This window comes from Tauraco erythrolophus, chromosome 13 (assembly GCF_009769465.1).
Source record: "Tauraco erythrolophus isolate bTauEry1 chromosome 13, bTauEry1.pri, whole genome shotgun sequence".
Taxonomy (NCBI): Eukaryota; Metazoa; Chordata; class Aves; order Musophagiformes; family Musophagidae; genus Tauraco; species Tauraco erythrolophus.
In genome coordinates this window covers 20,002,521-20,024,095 of record NC_141477.1, presented here as the reverse complement: position 1 = coordinate 20,024,095, position 21,575 = coordinate 20,002,521, and the positions used below count along the sequence as shown (strand labels likewise).

Here is a 21,575-nt window from a genome sequence, read left to right as displayed (position 1 = left end):
GCTCAGCTGAGTGCATTTGACAAGGCTTTTCCTGTCTTCCCAGTACAGAACCAGGTTCAGTGTGTCTGATTTCCAGTAGCTCTACAAGTACATTGTCACACTCTCAATGGGAGAATCAAAGAGGTCAGATTATTTAAACAGCTCCTTGTCTAATGCTCTTCATACACCAATTAGGCAAGGAGCTAGAGTGTGACTCCTGGTTCAGAGGTCACTGGAGAAGGAAGTAGAAACACCCAATGTCAAGTGTCAAATACAAAGCAAAAGCCTGGAACCTGCTGTTGTAGCAGCAGTTTACACTCCACTGGAATAAAGATAACATTTGCAAGAGAGCTGCATTGAAGATAGTACCAAGTTTGGAAACTTACATCAAATGTGTAAGTGGTACACTGTTATGGGTGAACCTAATCATCTCAAGATAGCCCTTGACGTCTTGTAGTAGTACAAGACTCCAGAAAAATTGCAAGGCTATAAAAAACAAACCAATGAATTTATAAGAGAAAGCATCATAGATGTCAGTGACAGACAACTCTTGTGGTTGCCCAGAGCTGAATACATCAATGCATCAAATACTGAGGGTTTTGTAATTATAGGGCAGCTAACATGATGCGGTGTGTGCACGCACGATCAAACCAGTTCCACTAGCGACACATCGTACTTAAATATGGGCTTTGCTTTTCAGTGTTCCTTTACATAAAACCTACATGATGGTCTCCAAGCTTCTGAAGGGCTGTTTAAAAAAAACCAATCGATCACAAAAAACCTCTGGAATGCCTGAGGATTACACTGTGTTTGCCTTGGTTTAGGTGGAAAATGAATCACGGTTCCCAGATTGGAAAGTGAATCTTCCATTCTAAGGATGGAAGCTTGCCTTATTTCTATCATTTTCTATCAGTGGGAGTCTCAGATACACATCCCCTTCTCTAAGAGAACTGAGACATACAAAAAAAGAGGACAGAAAGCAGTCTTACCACAGGTGAAGTTCTGTTTTCTTTGTGTGGGTTTTTTTTTTTTTAATTTTATTAAAAGATTACACTTTGATCAATTTGCAGCCCCCTAAGAATCTTCCAGGAAGATGCAGAACCATTATGTAAGTATTTGGTCTGATGTTGCTTGTTTTACTGGAGGGTTTTTTTTCCTTCCCTGCTTCCTTTTCACAAAAGGTTATCAAGTTTCTCACTCTTCTGCTCAGGACTTCCTACAATTCACCCCAGAAAAGGCAAACAGAGTTTGGAAACTAGATGCAGAAGAGTTTCTTCTGTGCAGTTCTGAGAAGCAGAAACGAAACCCACAATACATGACACTTGAGAGCTTGATCTTGAACAAGGCTCATATGCTCCAGTTGCTGACTGTATTTGGGCAAAATGCTCCCTCTGACTCCAAACAAATAGTCCCAAGACATTCTTTACCAGAGAAAGGTAACTATCTCTATTTCGCTAAATGACACTGAAGCACTGGAATGCATCGAGTGGGTCATGGTCTCTGCATGTGTAACAGTCGTATAAAGAGAAAGCTGAATCACTGGGAGAAAATAAATTATTTGATCTTACTTAGAAAGTCAGAACATTTACTTCTAGGTTTTCCTTATCCACACTAGCCAGACAATACCCATTTGCTCACTGAATTCACAAAGTAGCTGTGCCCAGTCCAGAAAAAGGCCAACTTAGAATTATAGAAAGGTTCTCCAAACTTGTACCTACGACGATTGTATTGGGAACGTAAGCCTAATGCTGAAGTGCCTTCAAAGTAAACCTGAAACAGTCCCGTGACTAGTGTTAGGACACATGTGGTTTGGCCACCTGCATTTGAAGATCCCATAGGAAGGCATCAACCAGGTTCATGTTCTGGCTAATCAAATCTAACGCAGAAAGCTGGCTATCAAGAGGACACTGCTCTTCACAAGGTACGTAAATTGGGAATATACTTGATGAACTAAAAGCAAATAAATGCCAAGGAATGATCTCATCTCTTTGGAAGCTATCTGGATGGCAGGTGTGGCACCAAGAATTACTCTGAATTTTGGACATCTGCCCTGCTTAACCTCAGCCAATAGTAAAATTCTGCATCAGCACATTATAGTGCCAATGCAGCAACTGATTATTTTGCATTACTTTTGTTCATTTGAGGTTACGTTTGTTTATGCAATGTCAAAAATCACCTTTGAAACGTGTCAGAAATTAATCTAGAGCACTGAAGTCTTCTAGAACCTTGCTAAGATAGGGTAAGTGGTTTGATAAGATAGGCTTATCAAATTCTTTGTTATCAGTTCACATCTTCAAGAAGACTCCATTGTATCTCAAACTGTTTACAAGCCTAAGAGAGGCAGGCTTTCAGGCAGTCTCTCCCTCCTTGCAGTGATCGCATCACATTTGCTCCCTATGACAACAGCAGTTACATGGGAAATATTTAACCACAATTTACTTACAACTAGGCTCCCATGCTTGAGAAAAAACTCAATTCTGTCAAGTCCTGAGCTGTGCATCTACACCGCATTGTAACTAAAAGAAATGCTGGGCACCTGCTGTTTCCTCAAAGGAAAGAACTGTAAAACAATAAGAAATAATGGTGATAGAAACACAAAGTCACTGCACAGATACACTGAGCTCAGGCAGCGAGACTGGAAATCAAAGCTGCGTGAAAGCTCTGAGATGTCTACATGCATCTCTCTGCCTTAGGACACTGTCTGAGCCGCCCAAAACTGTCTGCTGCACTGAATGAACCACACAGGGTTGTTTTTGGGTTGGGGATGGTTTTCACCCTGCTTGATTTGTGAATACATGTTTGGCCATTAATTAGCTGCTCACTTGGGTGGCAGCTATGTGTGCTGGGAAAGCTGCACCTGAATTGTGTCACTTTCACAGTCCAGCTGAGCATCTCAACAGCAACAGCAATCATCTTAGTATACAGCTACACAAGTTATGGAGGAGAGAAACAGTGCGAGTTCAGAGCACATTAGTGAGAGTCAACTACTTACGAGCAGGCAATGCAAGGAAAGTGGGAAAGCAATCCACACTCACTCTGGTTTTAAATTCCCACTGAAGCATTACTAGCATAGCCATTATTGTATGATCCACACCTCAGCTTGTGCAGACTAACCAGTTAGTGTAGGCAGGCCTTGGCAGTAAATAGGAATTCTTTCTATTTTACTAGAATTTTTTGTCCTCTGTTTTTCCGCTCTTACATAGCTAGAGAAATTTGTGCCATCATTCTCCATTCTTGAGAAAATAATTATATGAAATTCTGTATACAGTCAGATGAACCAGTTGGTCTGACTCAATACCTGAAATCATTATAACAACTATGCTCTTTGGTGCATGCCCACACTACGGTCAAGGAAAAGAAGCAAGAAATAAAAGTTATCCATGAGTTTCAGTTATCTGAAGTTCACATATGGCTCAGCGGTTTATGTGTTGGTCTGCCAGTAAAAAAATAAAATGAGATTTACCTTTTCACCTTTTACTCCACTGCAATCACATTTGGATAGAGTGCATCCATGGCAAGCCTTTAAAGACAAAAAAAAGTTTTTAATCAGCATATGACTACATGAAGTCTTTAATACTATTACAAAAGTTAGTCTAAGAATTAAGCCTACAAATATCATCTAGCCATTATACATGTCTTCAAAGCAGATACAGTTAACTGAAAGTTTAATAACCTTTATTAATATCTACGCTTGTACTTAAGTACATTACAGTTAGTTTCCCTGGAAATTCTAGACTTTTAAATTTATGCTTAAACACCATTTACTCCAGGGCAAGGTACAATCCCACTCCTGCAACCAAAGGGGCCAGAATTCAATAAAACAGGCTCTTCAGCACGTGCCTCCACGCTGCAAAGAGTCCAGTTATGGTTCCCACCAGTAGATGTCAGCTTTTGCACAAGAGTTTAACCAAGCCTGAAGCTTACCAGCGTGTTTGTGATAGTTGTTGGAAAAATACTTACTACAGGATTCATTCTTACCTTCACAGCTCAGTTACTGAGAAAACGTTTTTAAAAACCCCTAGATTTCATCTAGCTGCAGTCACACTCCAACACAAAGCATGACGAGTCAGCTACATCAGTCCCTAGCACAACAGGAGTGATGACCAGGAACTGAGGGGTCAGAGGAGGGAGATACAGAAGCGTGATTCACAAGGAAGATCCAAGTTAGGTAACCTTTCCATACCACATTTGCTTGGTTTAAATACTCTCTCCCCTAATCCAACACAGAATACTCATTAGAGCTCTGTGTTGATTTCAGAGATGAGCAGATGTGTTTACAGAAGTGAGATTTCTGGAATAAATGAACTTTTCTTTGTAGAATGTCTCTACATAATGCATGTAGTCACCAATTCTCAAACCTCTTCACAGTTAAAAGCCATGACCCACATTAGAAGATACAATACCTGAAATACTCTAGGGTTTAACTTGTTCTGAGAACAGGTGCAGGTTTTTTTTTAAATTGTATTAAAAAATACAGCACATACTTTAAAAGTTTGAAAGCTGAGCATTTGAGGTCCTCCCTCCCGCCAGTAACCTACACAGAACATTAAGTACAAAGTTTCAGTCAAGCAGGAGACCAGTTGGTGTGTCAGATCTAAAGCACACCCACGCTTGAATTTTAGCCTTCATTATCACAGAAGCGTTTAGAGACATGACCCATCGCCTACCTGGCATCAGGAATATCCTGGCTCCTAGCCTAAATTATATTGCCAAGCATCAGACTGAAAACACAGGAGGTGGCTTACTTCATCTGGAGCTACGCAAACCCAGGATCACCTAAAGCATCTTGTAGCAAAAGGCAGAGCTCTGAGTTCTAAGTATGGCAGTAGTGCTACAGGACACGACCAGGGCATCTCTCCAAATCTTCTGTTTGGCTTTTGTAAGCAGTTTCTTGATTTGATGTATATAAAAATCCAAAATTCTTAGTTAACAGGGGTTTACTGAGCTATTTCCTAAAGTGAAATTGAGAATCGCTAGCTAGTTTAGGTGTTCAAAGATCAGATTGGACAAAGCCCTGAGAAACCCAGCCTGACCTCATAGCTGATCCTGTTTGGAGGAGGGTGTTCAGCTAGGTATCCTTCTGGTGTCCCCCTTCAACCCAAGTTATCTTGTGAATTTGGTATCAGATCCTTTTCACTTTTAAAAGCGGATTTTAAAAAAGCAAGTTCCTTGTGAACCAGTTTTAGGATTAATCTCATTAACAAAGTGTCATTTAAAGGGGATTAACCTTAGTTAAATGCAATATTCCCTTGCCTCACAGCACAAGCCTAGCAAAAAAAAATAGCAAGTCACCCAGCTGGCTGTGCAGCAGTGCTGGTTACTTACCAGAAGCACAGCACAGTGAGAGCTACAGGAAAGTCTGTGCTGCCTCCAAGAGGCAGTGGGAGGAAAAATAGAGTAAATCAGTACTTACTAAAAACTACCAAAAGCTGTGCAGTGGTAAAACACACATAGGCTAAAATAACACACATGGAAAGCATTATCAAAATCCTCCACAGCATAAGGAGGATTTATTTAGGTCAGAGAACAAAAGAGACTCATTCAGTCTTCCTCATGGCTTCCAGAGAACATTTCTAGTTGACATTTCCTGAGTTTTCAGGTACAAGAGAACTGTTGGGGTGAACAGGGAGAAAAGGAAGCTGGAGGGGAAAAAGATGGATTGAGATTACATTGCCCCTTCACAAAACAGATTAGATACACACAATTTTGTGAAGGCAAGTTTCTAGACAGTGAAACTGAGTCTCAGCCCTTTGCCACTGTATCTCTACAGTAAAACTGCAGAAAACTCTGTTGCTAATGCTAACACATCTTCAACAGTGATCCTATCAGCATGAAGAGTACACAAGACAGATCCAGTTAATAAAGCAAATGGAATCATGGAATAATTTGGTATAAGAGGAATCACTCAAAGCAGGGCTACTTTGGGCACGTTGCACAGGCCCTTGTCCAATTGCATGCTGAATAACTACTGTGGTGGGGATCCCACAGCCTCTCCAGGCCCTTGATCTAGTGTCTGACCGCCTTCATCGTGAAGCTTTTCCCCCCTCAAAAAATCTCACCAGAATTCCCTACATTGCAACTGTATCCATCACCTCTTACCCTACGCAGGATGAGAGGAGCCTGGCTCCATCTTTGCCACAGCCTCCCAAGTTGCAAGACGACAGCCAGGAGAATTCATCCCCTCCTCTGAAGTCTTTCTCTCTCAAGTCCCAGCACTTCTCCATACTCACAGCCTCTCAACTCTGGGTGTCCCAAAATAAAGCAAAGAGAAGTGATTTTTAAGCCAGCTTGTTTAGAATCAAGGACTTGTGCTGATTTTGAAGGAGCACCTTTCCTGCATACACTGGCAATAAATAATGGTGAATATGACGCTGAATGATAAAGTGTGTCCTTCCCAACACTGAGGCATTAAAAAAAATAGCTTTTAAGATGAGTCTAAATCTTCCTGTATGAAGTTTTTGAAGAAAACATATTCTAATTGTAGTTTAAAGAAAAGTGCTTTGATTTAATCAATGTAATAGTTGGTTGGTTGTTTTTTGGTTGTTTTTTTTTGTTTGTTTGTTTGTTTTTTTTTTCCAAATCCGTGACTGTTTTCTAAAGTCATTTATATATCCAGACTGGATTCCTTACACTCTGAGCAGCCTGTTAAGGTATACAATTAGCCTGTCTTCAAGAGCCAGGTGTACTCACTGAGAGCTTTTTGACAGACGGTCTTGGATATCCAGTGCAGATGCATTACTCGCAGGAAACAAACACGGTCTTTCCCAGAGAGCGGTGAAGGGAAGCTAAAAGAAGTTTGTAATCAGAAAACTCTTCAAATACTCACTGTAATCAAACGGTAGTAATTTTTGGCTTAAATCCTGGGAAGATCTATTCACCCACAAGCTTATCAAGAAGTATTCCCTCAACAGTCATTTATCTTCCTGTACAAAAGCTGTATTTGGCAGATTGTGTTTCTTATTTGCATCAACTTGTATCCCCACCAAATCAAGTTGGTTTTTTAACTAAACAGATTGAAGAGGAAAAAGTCCTGAGAATTCATACTATATCAAGACCAATTCATGCCACTTACGGATCATATTGCAGTATAGCATAAAAAACCAACATAAAACATGTTGGCACAGCAAAAAAAGGCTTAATGACCTCTTCTAAGTGAAAACTTTCTTCTTGTTTAGACTTTTCAGTAATCTCAAGGCCTTTTCTCCTTGGGAAAGCAGGCACAAAAATTGTGCTACAGGAGAACACATACTGCATAACAAGCTAGTACAAGTTTGAAAGCCACTCAGCAGCCACAGGCTGGAGATTTCTTATGTCATAGATTTGATTCTGCATCTTATATCAATGCAAAGAAAATCCAGGCTCCATACTATGCGCAGCAACACTTGGAATTTCTCCTGCACATAAGGAAGAAGTTTTCTATACCTCAATCAAACAAAGCAAGCAGATATAATGACTACAACATGTCAAGCATAGAAAAATCTACATTAAGAGCAAGAGTTAGACAACTACAATCAGTAATTTGCCCTTAGTAACAGCTTAATCATCACTAGTTCTGAAAAATCGGGTGACTGATTGTGTTTTCAGACATGGAAAATTAAATGACACCAAAGCTTAGTGGAACTCTGAGTTACACTTGGTACATTTGTTACAGGTCGGCGAACTGAACAACTCACCTGCCTTGTGTTAGGCAGCCAGAAGCCTGCAGTAGTAGCTCAGTTCCCAGCTCTGGTCAGTAGGACACATTGTCTTATATGACAGCAAAGATGATTAAAAAAAACATCAGCTGTAATAGTGAGTTGTGGCTTGCTCATAAGGAGCTGGTCACAGCCTCCACACCTGTTAAAATCTTTCAGGTTTCAACTACACAAAGATGGATAAGGAATCAAGGCTGCTTTTAAGAACAAGATTTACACCGCTCAAATTTGCTTATCCATTGTATTCCTGCTGCCTCCCCTCACTCCTCACCGTGTACCTGTAAAGATGAACTCACTATCATTGCCATTTCCTTTGCTGGGACTTTGGCATAGCAAGACACCATCAAGGGCTCTAATTAATCTATTCGAGTTTAGCTAATCCTTTCATTGGATTTTCCTGACAGCTTCTACCCCATTGAATCCATGTGTGGAGAGCAAGTTCTTTTCATTAGTATATAAAAGGAGGGATGGTATTGGTTTACTGGTCAAAGGATAATTCTTCCAGAACAAGCCCAGTCTTTTGTGTCTTACACAGACAGGAAAACTGCTTTATGCCACCAACAGAATGGTTTGTGTTTGTTTTTAGTTTCAGTTTGAAGAAAAAAGTATACATTTGAAATCAAAGTCACTTCTTACTCTTGGCCAGAGGTTTGTTACAGTCCCCTAGGTGAAATGAGTAAGTCTAAGTTATCCTCAGAATTTGTTTTGGCTAGAAGCCTGCCTTATGTGTTGGGCACTTCCCCTCCTTTCTCATCAGGCTGAGATGTCAGTTACAAGACAGTTTCAGCCTTCACTCCCTCCCCACCTCCAAACTGCCATTTGCAACAGCATTGGACAAAACATTCCTAAAATCCACCAGGTAGATGAAAGCTGTTCCTGGAGAGAACGGCAACTTGAGACTTCCTGTAACTGTAACAAGAAAATAGAATCTCTTATCGATTGCTAAGAGCAAGTTAATAAAAGCTCCAGAGGACTGGTTAATGGCTGCAGGTAGGTTAGCCTGACTTTGTATCGAAGTGACACAGCACAACTTCAGCAATATGTTAGTTGCCTAAAAGATTTAGACGGGAATTTAGTTGTGCTTCAGAAGTGATTACACATAGGCAGCTACAGGGAGTTAATTGTGTGCAGGTAGGGAGGGGTGTAAGGAATATCTAAACCCCCAAACTAAAGTATGCATTAGTACTTCAATAATGTGTAAGTACTTGAACACACAGGAGTTTAACAACATTTTAACACTCTTTCCATGGGAAAGATTACAGGGATGGGGAGGGAAGACAGTCATTTACAGAGCTTGAAATTTACAAATTAGCAATTAACAATCAAGAGAAAGCAGCACAGTAGGTGAATCAATAAGGTGCCTTTGCAAGTTATCAGAAATATTCTGACATGACTCAAGTTGCTCACAAATGAATTCTCAATGCAGATATCAAACAGATGGATAAGAAAAAAAACAAGAAACAGTCCGAATATTGACAGACTGAGCAATTTCTTTACTCCAACATCCTCCTTATGTATTATTTTATCACGAATCCAGAATTGTTTGATAACCCCTCCCATTTCTAGAGCAGCACAGTGACATTAATGAACCCACCTATCAATGCAGTTTGTACTGACAGACTACATGATTTTCTTACCAGCTCAGTTCTGGTGGCAGCAAGAGGTCAAGTAAGACTCAAAAACTGATTGTGCACAGCCAGTGATTTTAAGTGTTGGCGTGGCCTGTAACGCATTAAGACTCACTTAAAGATTTAAATGACCACCAAGCTTTGGCATGCAACATTTCTTGGGATTAACATGCACACAGCAGCTTCATAAACAGATGCTGTCCTGCAGGAACAAGGCAGCTGTTTGACACCACATTGCAAGCTACCTCATCAGGTGAGAAAAGTTCCCTCCAACAGGGAAAAGATGCACAGAAATCATTGAAATAAAATCTGCCTAGGAGAAGTTGGCCAGAATTTTAAAGCAAATATGAAACTCTGCAACACACTCTGCTCACCGGAGCATAACTGAACTGTGGAGTGATACCCCACAGTTTGTGAGAGAGGAGCAGAGAGCAAGCAGCAAAAGCCAGAAAAAAAAGTTAACATGCACTCAGGTCACACTATACAGCAATTGCTGTTTATGCCCTGCTCTACATTCCCATACTTTTGCCTAATGACTTCGCTAGGATTTATCTGAATATGTATAATCAAGCTTTTTGATAGTTTGGTTTTACTAAGACATCCATTCACTGGAATGGTCAAAGGAAGAACCAGTCATAAAACCCATTCAAAATCAATTCGTCTCCGAGGGCTTCCATACATCCCATGGCCCATCCCCCCTAACAGCTCTTGAACCTGCAACTTGCAATTCAATACCGTGTATAAGGAACAGAAGTGCTTCTGCAAGGCTGATGTGAGTATGAGTCTTTCTACTACCTGCAGCAGGCTTAACTTTACAGCTGCTCAGGAGATGAATTACTGGTATTCAAAGATATAATCTCAACTTCAGGATGGACACATGGTAGACTAAGTACTTCAGGCTTTATTTTTTCCTTTACTTTCAAGTGTTATAAAAAGTTTATACAAAGAGCACTTGCTCTTAACACTAAGCTTTAGATTCATTATCAAGCACCTCAGGTCTCTCCCTTATTTACCAGGATCACACGACCAGCTATTCTTGTTAGCGAGCTAATCAGGTAATAAATTAACACAGCACTCCTTTCTTCGGAGACCAAAGAAAAGAGCTAAATGAAACATCGAGCCTTGCGTTCTGACAGAGTCATATCGAACTGCAAAGCCCAGTGTCAAATGAACTATAGGTACATCAAACCCCTCAAGTTCTTGCACAGCATGCATCACCCCCAGGTTTTTATTGCCGAAGAGGAAGGGGCAGAGGGGTTAGAAACAATGGAAGTGTTAATTAGGCTAAAATCTATGGTTTTGAATTCTTCTAGTCCACAAAGCAATGAAATAAGACTTCATGATTCACCAAGTCTGTGTCTACATCACATAATTGATAAAATAAACCTATCTCCTGGAACTCATACAGTATCTAGATTAGCTCAAACATGCAACTTTACTGCCGAGCAGCAGTTTAACAGCGTTTCGTGGTTCACGAAACTGTGGAAACTGCAGATTCCCAAGCTGAGTTGCCACGTCTCCTCAGTTGCTCTTGTTTGTGATTTAAGGTTGGTAGAAGAGAATTTTCACAGTAGATATTGCAACTACTTGTTAGACAACTGTGGAAGACCTATTCTAGAATAAAGCTTATACACAGAGGGCAAAACCTGCACTTCAGAGGTTTTATTTCAGCTGCTAGAGGAGTTGCTTAAATGCTACTGACATCACTCTGCATTCAAATATGACAGCTTACAAGTCAGGAACACAAGAATGCTTTAACAGCAGAGAAAAAGAGAGCATAAATATTGGATAATTCTATCAATATAAAGACTGACTGCTGTTAGAAATTCACTCTGATTAAAATCAGCAAATTCAACATACAGAAAAGCATCAGTTACAAATGCCTTTGCCTAGGAGAAAGACTGCAGCACTTTCTGCTGCAACCATGCAAATGTCTCAAATTCAATTATTCATACCGGAAAAGAAATTCAGCCTTTGAGTTCCAAGTAGACAAAAAGTAAGCTTTATTTTGGTGGTAGTCCTGAAGAACATACTCACATTTATTAGCTTGCCGAGATCTCCGTAACAAAACACCTGCACAGTTATCTAGCTAAGGATTTACTACTCATCCAGGTCAAAGTTTTCACCATTTATCTTGGGCAAGCTGAGTTTCCTTTCACTTGCCTGGACATGACTATAATCAAGAAACAAAAGGTTTTGTGGGGATTTGACAAGCAGAGTTAAAGCTGCTATTGTGAGTTCTGATTATGGTTTCACACACATGCTCTTTAGGCTTAACAGTACAAGCCTGCGGATAATGGTTTATTACTCAAGTATCCATGTGAAGCCATCTATGGTCACAAAGCCATCCCAGCTCCATAATCCAAATGGCCATTCTTTTCTCACTGGAGTATTGCATTTATGAGCAGTAACATTTCTAAAGCAGCACCTGAATTAAAAGATTGTTACATACCTTTTTAAGTAATCATTTCCTTCAATTTACCTAAAGATATTAAGAGAGTAAGCTTCACGGTCTAAAACGTAAGAGTTTAAAACACATTTGCAGAAGTTCTTGACCAACATTTTTTTAAGTAAGGGAACTTCTGACATGTAATTTAACCTGTTACACCTTGAGGCACTACCTTTCTTTGAAGTCTGCACAATGCAAGATCTGTTCAGACTTGCAAAGGAAGCTCTTAGCTGGAGCAGCCACAGTTCTGGCCACTGTGAATGAGAACACAACAGAGGCAGAATCTGTTTTTAACCTGAGACACCTGATGGATAATCAACCCTTCTTTTTCCTCTTAGAGGGCAGCAGCAGGTTGTTTGCTATTTAGACACCTGAATATCTTATATTGTAGTAATAACATGAAACATAACTGTAAGACCAGTGAAATCCAGTTACCACACCCCAAATGAACATTCTCATTACACAGAAAGATTATGGATCAATAGATTTTTCTCTTAGAATACAGTTACTATGATTTATCTGGAATTAAATGGCTACTTTTTTAAAAATCAAGAATATAAGCAAGAGAATCTTGGCATAACTATCTTCAGAACACACAAAACTTTAAGCATGTATGTCTATGAAAAATGTTGCGTCACAAGAAATGAGCCAACTCCTTTCTAAAGAAAATTGAGTTTTCCTGCCTGTACTTTGTACTAAAATGATATGAAGTGTTACTTCTTTAAACTAAACTAATTACAGCTTTTTTAACACACAGTTCTCTGTAAAGGTTATCTTTCAAAACAGTTTTTAGTTAAAATAAAGGCAATATTTGCCACAACAGATCTTTCCTTAGACCAGTTGACATAAGTCTAACCACAGACAACTTTTGGACTCAAGGTCTCTTAAGTGAATTAATGCCCAAAAGCTTGTTTAACTTTCATCCCCAAACTGCAGCTATTTGCCCAGAAAGATTTCTCCCTATAAACCCGAGAGCAACACAGGGAACAATTTCTCTCTCCTGTCCTGAAGGCTCCTAAGAAAGGTTCAGAGACAAGATCTATCGAAGCACTCAGCCAGGTTTTAGCAGGTTGAGTGACCTGCCATGCAGCAGCTGCTACTCGTGCACAAAAGACTCAACTGGCAAATAAGGGAGTAGAAGGGCAGGCTATTCAAATGCCTGAAATGCTGGTCAGTTTCTAGAAACAGGAAAAAAAAAATGGGAAGGACTCATCCCTAGCAAGCCTCAGAGACTGCAAATCAGCAGGAAGAAGATAACATATAAACAGCTTTTGACCTCCCAGAAGTTAGAGGTTCCCACCTCCCTTTTTCAACAACTAAGGTAAAAGCAACAAGTAAATACACACAGAAGTTGTCCTTCCTGGAAGAGGAGGTACCAGCAGCCTGACAATGTTTCTGTATCTGATTCTTGAACCAGAGAAAGAGGGCAGAAAGCACAAGAATCCAGCCGGGCATCCAGTCGACTTCCCTGCTATACCAGATGCTCCCTTTCTCCATACTTGGCTTTAAGAGAGGGAAGACTGAGAACTCTTCAGGACATGAAGAAGCTTTAAGCAGGCAGTACAAGGAACAGAGTTAGCTCTTGCAACTCACAGTAGCTTATTCTCATATTTTACAAAGCCTTCCATCTTTGAAAACGAGTGCTGCCAGCCTTGCACTCAACTGTAGGCAAGGAAAAGTTCTCACTGCTTCTGAAAACTCTTGCATTTCTGTGGTATGTTGGTCTTACAAGACAAGGAACAGGTTTCAGTGTCGTGTATGTTACTAGCTGGGACACACAGGAAGCAAAACGCTCATATCATGCTCCACTGCCCTTCTCACAAGCATTTCAAAGCTAAAACTGAAGAGACCTCAGGAAATCAAGTATTTTTACTCCTGTCCTAAAGAATACAAGTTTCCAAACAGCTCCACATCATGCCACACGAATTTGCAGAAAAATTCCATTAATAGAAAGTCAGGTTAAGTACTACCTTTATGCTGCCATCCAGAGACAGCATCTTAAAAAGCATCAATGTCTAGATTTGGCGAGTACACCTCCTGGTAAGCAGTGCAAGCAAAGAGCAGTAAAGACAGATGGTAAACTACCAGGAGGTCTTCTCTGCCCACTTCGCCTTCAAGTTCATGAAGTGACAGGTGCCAACCACCACATTTCTCTCTTCAGCAAGCAGCGCAGCACCTGCATGAACCTCTAATAGCATTAATAGAGAAACATCCTAAACAAAGTAACTCTGGTTGGTTTTTCAGTTTTGGAATGGAAGGCTTTGGGATGGCTGAGTTTTATACCACCACTGTAGGCAGTCCACACTTCACTACTGCTCATTTTGCTTCTAAATGCTGAATTCGGGATGCAAGCCATTCTCCAGCTTTTGTACAGACCATAATCAAGCTCCTTCAACAAGTACACAGCAAATTAGAGGAAAGGTTTTTTTTAAGAACGCCTCCATCTCTGCCTGTTTGGTTACATGTTTCTGCAGCTAACACTAGCACTGAGACACAAGCAATAAGTACCTGACATTCAGTGAGCGGCAGTATACGCCGAGCCACTTTGCTTTTCAGGAAGTCTCAGTTTTACTTGAATTTTTACACACAAGTCTCTAATCACTAGCCTCTTGAGGCTTCCTGATTTTTTCCAGCTGCAAACAAGAAGCACCATATGGTACTCATTACAGGTTAAGATTTACTAGTCATTTAGGAGCTTTCCCAAGTGACAGGTGTTAGATATTGCCACTTTCTATAACCACATCCAAATGTAACACAAACCTAGACCTAACTGTCAGCTAGGCTTCTAAACCCCAGATATACTTGCAAGCCAAGCATTATACCATCATAACACCAGGTTTTAATCCTTTTATAATTAAGAAAATGGAATAAAGATACAGGCTCCAGACTAATACCCTAGAAAATATCCTGTTCCTCACCTTCATCCATATAACAGCTTCAATTCCTGAGTCCTGTTAATGGATGTCAGTCATTTGTCACTGACAACTGCACCTTCATATGTCAAGTGCATGAAGCAGACCACACACGAACAGAAATCCACTTCTTCCTCTGCGAAAGGAGAGGCAAAATAGAACAGCATTTCAGATTAATCCAACCCCACTGTGGTCTATTTTGAACCTACTGAAAGCACTAAATTAATACCAAAGATTAAGCAGGTGTACATGCTAAAATGAATAGAGACTACGCACAGTGATATCGCATTCAGATATTATCTGAAGCACACACCCTCCTAACTGTTGGAACAAGACCCAACTCATTTAAGAGTTGGTGGGTGTCTGGGGGATTTTTTTTTGTGGTGGAGGGGATTATCAACTCCATTCTCCTTCAGTTCTTGGACCAAGTATCATAGCTGCAAGGTTCTTCTAGTTAAAGCTGGTTTATAATTTGTTTATGCCTACAGCATCAGCACACTCTGTGTGTGCAGTTTAATACCTGAAGACAGCACTGTAGGCAGTGATTTCTCTGTATTTCTCAATACTAATAAAAAAAGCTACTCTCCAGCCTCACATAATCAAAGTTGAAAAACAAAGCGGCACCTAAGAGGGCCAAGGTAAACAAGAAGAAACAGACAAAGTAATTGTCCTAACCCTGCAAGTCAGAGGCATTTCCAAAAGAACAGAGCACCAGGACCTAATGAGTTGGGAGGCTCTTTTCTTTTCATCCACACTGGTTCAGAAATCTCTCAAGCTGGTAAAAGTTCGATATTTAGTGGCAGCTCTCAGATGCCTGCTCAGGAACTCCCATGCTAACTTCAGCAGGTCAACAACAGCCCTCAGTGTTAGCCTCTCCAGTTCGCTTACTAAAGCACTGGCCATGTGCTAGCAATAGCTCAGGGTCTCCTTAGAGCGTCTGTCACTTCAAGTGAAGTGCTTCTTGCTACGAGTAAGTGACCTTATAGTGATACAGGGGATCACAACAGTAATTTCCCACGGAATATTTCACAGGGGCAGAGAAAAAGGGGGCCTGAATGTATTTTATTGCCTTTAAAATGCTGGAAGAAACAGCTGCAGGCTAGTGATAACAAATCACTACCTAGCACACACAGATCTTGGAATTAGATATTCAAACTCGATTAGAAGAAATAGATTTCATTCTCTTACACTAGAGAAGTTACGTCTGGCGGCTATACATTACATTACCCTGAGAATCATTACATTTGCTTTGCACTGATCATCACTAAAGAGAAAGCATGCCCTGGGAATTAAGTCACACTTGTCAGAGACTTGCTACATTAAAAAAAAAATTTTGAACCCACACCAAAGAAGTAGCTAAAAGGATCATATATAAGATCTTTACAAAAAGCATTGAAAAACCAACAGGTTTTTAAGTATTAACATTGTATCAGGAGTAGGAAAGGCTAAATCTGATCAGTGATAGAGGGAGTTCAGAGGGAAAGGAAATGCACTTTTATTTACTTCAAACAGAAGCTGATATCTAAGCCTTTATAATAATTTCTTCTGTATTTTGTCTTATTGCTCCCTTAGACTATAAAAATATATATTTCTTTTTAGAAACAGTCACAATGGAGCATTCCTCCTGAGCAGTTCAGTAATAAAAACATTTCAGTAGAATATGATGAGTACATAAAAGTTGCACCATATAATGCTTTAATAAAGACAAACTAAAACGTGTAACCCAAATATTCATTTTTCAGAATAGTTAGAAGGATCCCATCCACTTAAAACTTGTGAGCAAAGTGTCCCTTTCAATGGATGCTGTGTAAACAGTTGAGTACTAGTTGTTTTGGGAAGGGAGGAAGTCTTCACCAGCAGCACTAAGCTTCTCCTTGCTTTGACACACGTGAATTTAGTTACTGCTCTCTCCAGTACTGATTTTATGGACAGTCACTCTGCAGCTTACGCAGTAGTAAGTCAGTATCTGACCTAACGTATCTCAGTAAGGTGATTCTCCGACCATGTCTGAGGATGTCAGTAAGCTGTCTTCCTTGCAACATTGCACTAGGATACCGTCAGTTTCAAAAAGTGGGAGTAGGCCAGGAGAGCGCACACATGGTCCCACTACACTAGCACAGTAATTCAAGTGAGGAGATCCATTCCCAGGAAACAGCCCTCAAGACTTATTAAAACTTGAGACACAGTTCAGTCTGAAGCTTGGCAGGAATAAGAAACAGCCCCTGGCATTTGTACAGATTCCGAAACAGAAAGTCACTTTCTCTAAGGGAAAGTGTTCCCCCAGGCACCCTGTTTTAGGGAGTATACCAACTCCCACAAGTGCTATTTCGAGCTGAACATACGCCAAGAAAATAACCTGTTGCAGTTTTGCAATATCCGGCAGTAACCAGTAGGTTAATTACAAGCACTGAATATGGAACACTTCCAAAGTTTTAACTGTATTCGTACAGCAAACAAGGTTTGGAATAGAAGACACTGTTGCAATATCCTTTTAGTCTGCAACTATCAGAACAAATAGAGAACTTTGAAGACAGCTCTGCTTTGAGCAAGAGGTCACCTAATCCAGCCTCCAGAGCAGCAGGATTATACTTCCAGTCTAAGTTTTTCTAGGACTCTATAATAAATCACAAGCTTGGAATTTTAGCACTTTTTAATTTTGTTCTCTATGTTTCAGTAAAAGTATTCAGTTAAATTCAATAATGGTTTTGTGGTGGGTTAACTTTTGAGGAACACCAGGTGCCCACCAAGCCACTCTACCACCCCACCTCCTCAACTGGACAGGGGAAAGAAAATCTAACACAAGGCTCACGGGTGAGGATAAGGACAGGGAGAGATCACTCACCAATTACTGTCACAAGCAAAACCAGATTTGACTCAGGGAAATTAATGTAATTTATTGTTAAAAGTAACAGCGGGATAGTGATCTTAAAACACCTTTCCCCCCATCCCTCCCTTCTTCCCAGGCTCAACTTCACTCCTGATTTTTCTTTACCTCCTCCCCTTGAGCAGCACAGGCAGATGGGGAATACAGGTTGCGGTCAGTTCATCACACATTGTCTCTGCCACCCCTTCCCTCTCACTCTTCTGCTCCAGCATGGGGTCCCTCCCATGGGAGACAGGCCTCCACAAACTTCTCCAACATGGGTCCTTCCCATGAGTTGCAGTTCTTCAGGAACAGACTGCTCCACCATGGGTCCGCCATGAGGTCACAGGTCCTGCCAGGAGCCTGTTCCTGCACAGGCTTCCCACAGGGTCACAGCCTCCTTCAGGCATCTGCCTGCTCTGGCGTGGAGTCCTCCATGGGCTGCAGGTGGATCTCTGCTCCACCATGGACCTCCACAAGCTGCAGGGAGACAGCCTGCCTCACCACAGTCTTCACCACAGGCTGCAGACGAATCTCTGCTCCAGCACTTGAAGCACTCTTCTTCACTGACCTTGGTGTCTGCAAAGTTGTTCCTCTCATTCTCACTCCTCTTTCCTAGCTGCTGTTGCACAGTAGTTTGATTCCCCTCCACACCCCTTCTTAAATATGTTATCACCATCGCTGATGGGCTCAGCCTTGGCCAGTGGTGGGTCTGTCTCGGAGCTGGCTGGCACTGGCTCTATCAGACACGGGAAGCTTCTGGCCTCTTCTCACAGAAGCCACCCCTGTAGCCTCCCTGCTACCAGAACCTTGCCACAGAAACCCAATACAGTTTTCTATGCTTACTCTCTCCAGTAAAGCACAGAAGATAGTAAAGTTACTAAAAGTCTCCAGCTCTGCAAAGCTGAAGGGAATACAGAATCAGAACTGAAAGAACTACCAAGGTACAACTGCAGCTCACATTGCAGATATCAAGCATGTCAAACATTTGATCAGTACCTGTTATCACAGTATGAAACATGAAATAAAATGCTCAGTCTGAAGCAGACAGCCAAAAAGCTAGAGAAATTTGTCCAAAGATTACAGCATTTTCAGTATACACACTAGTTTGGACAGAAGTTTGGACAGCATGAGTGTTCTAAAGCAAGTAACTGAAGCTTCTTAGACAGCATATTTATGATGACCAATGAAAACTGCTGTTCAAGTGCAGCAAAATCTGGCATGACTGAAGAATATTTTTTCCAGACTTCATTATCAGCTTGCAATGATTAGCATTCATAAATTAATCTTTATACTTTAAACATCCACCTTCTATATTTGTCCTCTGAATCCTTTTAGCAACTAGCAATAACACAGTATTTATTTCATTTCCATATTAGTGTTTGGTAACTTAAGAGTTTGTCTCTGGTACACTCCTGAACAGCACTAGAAAGCTCAAGGGCTTCCTTCCTACTTTAAATAATTTTCTGCCAAAATTATCAACATAATCTTTTCTGCCATCAAGACAAAAAAGTCACTGAAAAGCTTACAATGAAGTTTAAGACAATATGTTCACAGTGATCTACCATCTTATTGATGTTAAACACATTTGCTTAGTCTGGCTGTTTAAAAAGGAGAAAAAAAAGTAACACTATTTCCATCACTTCCATGACTGGCTGTGGTGTTCCTCCACAATTACTTAATAGTGTATTAGCAATTTAAGATTCTTTAAAGACACCTGTTTGATTACTCTCACTCTTAGGTACAGTATGCTGATGTTCTAAAAATACATGTCTTCCGAGCATGACTAGACCTGTCAACAAGCATTTTCTCATTCAAGCCTAAAGTTAAGGAATCTTCTAGGTTCACTTAGGATACAAAAATTCATACTTTAGATGTAGACGTTTTAACACTTTGTTACTACTATTGCTTTAAGAGTTTGAAAGCTTTTAGAACAGAAAAGATACTTTCAAGATTTTTGTGGATGTGCTCAGGAGTGTCACCAATTCTATTGCCAAGAAATTTCCATAAGCACTCTGGATGGGAAACTAAATGACACTATATATATATACACACACACTTTTCCTTCTGTCAAAGACACAAAAACATCCCCACTCACACAAACATCTTTTGTATCAATGTTTTCACTGTGTGCCTGGGCAACTTTGGGCAGTCTTCTACAGATTTTCAAGGCACTGCTTTCCCCATTAAGAAAGGGTCGAAAGAATATTGAAGTTAAGCTGACTATCAAAACAAAAAACACTCAAGCCTTGCAAATTTACTCATCCTCTTTAGATTTTTCTCCTTGACGTTTTAAATATTTAACGACTTAAGAATTAAAAAGAAGTAATGACTTTGCAGAACCTCAGGTTTTGTCCTCATGTCTGACTACACTGTGACTGGATGAAAAGACATATGAGAAGGCAAAATAAATTCTCATCTTTTAGTCCAGCGAAGAAGCCTCCTTCTCCTTACCTTTGCCCTTTAAGGTTCAATATACAAGAGAAGTGTTCTTAAACTAATTCAGAACAAGTATTTTCTCTGATTAAGTCAATTCATGTTGTCTGAATGACAGCTACAAGTTACTTCGTCTTTCAGAAACAATGGTTTCTGCTGTCATTCTGCACAACAGGTTGGTTCAAAATAAGTTGACTCAAGAAAGATCACTGCCCCATGAACAGGATTATTTTTAAAAGGGTTTTAAACTGAGTTCATAAGCTCCTTCACCCACACATTGTTTTGCAGTGGTATTTCTTGTCAGAAAATCAAATTTTCTGGGAGCTGAAGACTTGTCTAGCCTTGCCTGCAGGTCACGTTAGTTTCCATTGCTTTAAGTAAAGCCATTTAATTGTGGTTTTTAATAATTGCTACTTTATTTCAAGGTGCAGAAAGAGTGCACTTTATTGCCCAGGGTGGTCTTTTTCTTCCTCTCTATTGGACACCTGCAGGATTTAAGTACATAAAAAGAAAAGTTTGCTTCCGAAGAATCAATGCAGTAGTTAGTAGACAGACTGATGCTAGATAGTTTCTTCTTCACTGGTTGTCAATATATTTCTTCCTTAACGAAGGAATATTAGCCTTCATTGCTAACAAGGTGGTCAAAAAATAACCAAATGCAAGTGTTGAATTAATGGTTGTTTAAGCTTCACAGCTTTATGTAATCAATAACTGATGCTTGTTGTATTTTCACCCAGAATGCAGGAGTTAGGCTAAGAACCAGAATGAATGGTAATAAAACTAACTGTTCTGAATATACTGTAAACTTTTGACATTTTTCAGAGTACTAGAGAAATACAAAGTAGTCCAGCATATATTATCAAAATCATCACTCTTAATTGCCCTAGCTTGATTAAAAAAATAAGGGAAGGACAAGAGTACAACTACCAGGAAAACAACAAAGAAAACAGTATTTGGGATAGAAGTTAAATATATGGACTCAGAACTTTTTTCACCACAGGGAGAAAAGACATACTGCCAGAAAGCATTTAATATAAAGTTAATTTGTTTAGCAACAAGTAGTTATTAAAATAGTAGGACCTATAAGTCCACAATTGAGTGAAAAAAAATGCATCTGGCATTGGTCTTTTAAGTAGTCCTGGATTCCAAGTCACTATTTTTGTTTAAACTAGCATACAAATTAAGAAACAGAAGCAACGTCTTTCTAGATTAAGACATAGTAGGAGTTTTCTACAAACAGATGAAGGAGATAACACGGGAAAAGAGATTGCCAGCCTATAGCATCATAGGCAAGCAAAAAACCCAACACTCTTCTCACAACAGTTTCAGAGGCTTTCAAGCAGGCAAAGTAATGATAAAAAGAGAAGATCTTCCCAGATCAGAAGTTGGGAACAAACCCAGGACACCGATTACTCCAAACACCTTACTAATGGCTTGAAACATCACTCAAAACCCATTGTTGTTATTCAAGTGCTGGGGATTCTTCTTGAGTTGCAAGAGAAACTCAGTGACCTTATTTCCTCCTGTTGACAGAAGGATGCAAACCGCACTTGGCTGTATTAAATACACGTACTGACACATATTACCAGTGCACATGTTTACGTATAAGAAGCT

At 40.1% G+C, this 21,575-nt stretch overlaps 1 protein-coding gene across 1 annotated transcript in view; it reads right to left on the bottom strand.

Moving 5' to 3' along the window:
* The window catches only part of COL4A5 (collagen type IV alpha 5 chain), an 82,098-nt gene that overhangs the window by 53,565 nt on the left and 6,958 nt on the right, over positions 1–21,575 (bottom strand). The window contains exon 2 of the mRNA XM_086619853.1: positions 3,443–3,499. Within this exon, the coding sequence (XP_086475979.1) occupies positions 3,443–3,499 (57 nt within the window). The remainder of the gene's footprint in view (positions 1–3,442; positions 3,500–21,575) is intronic.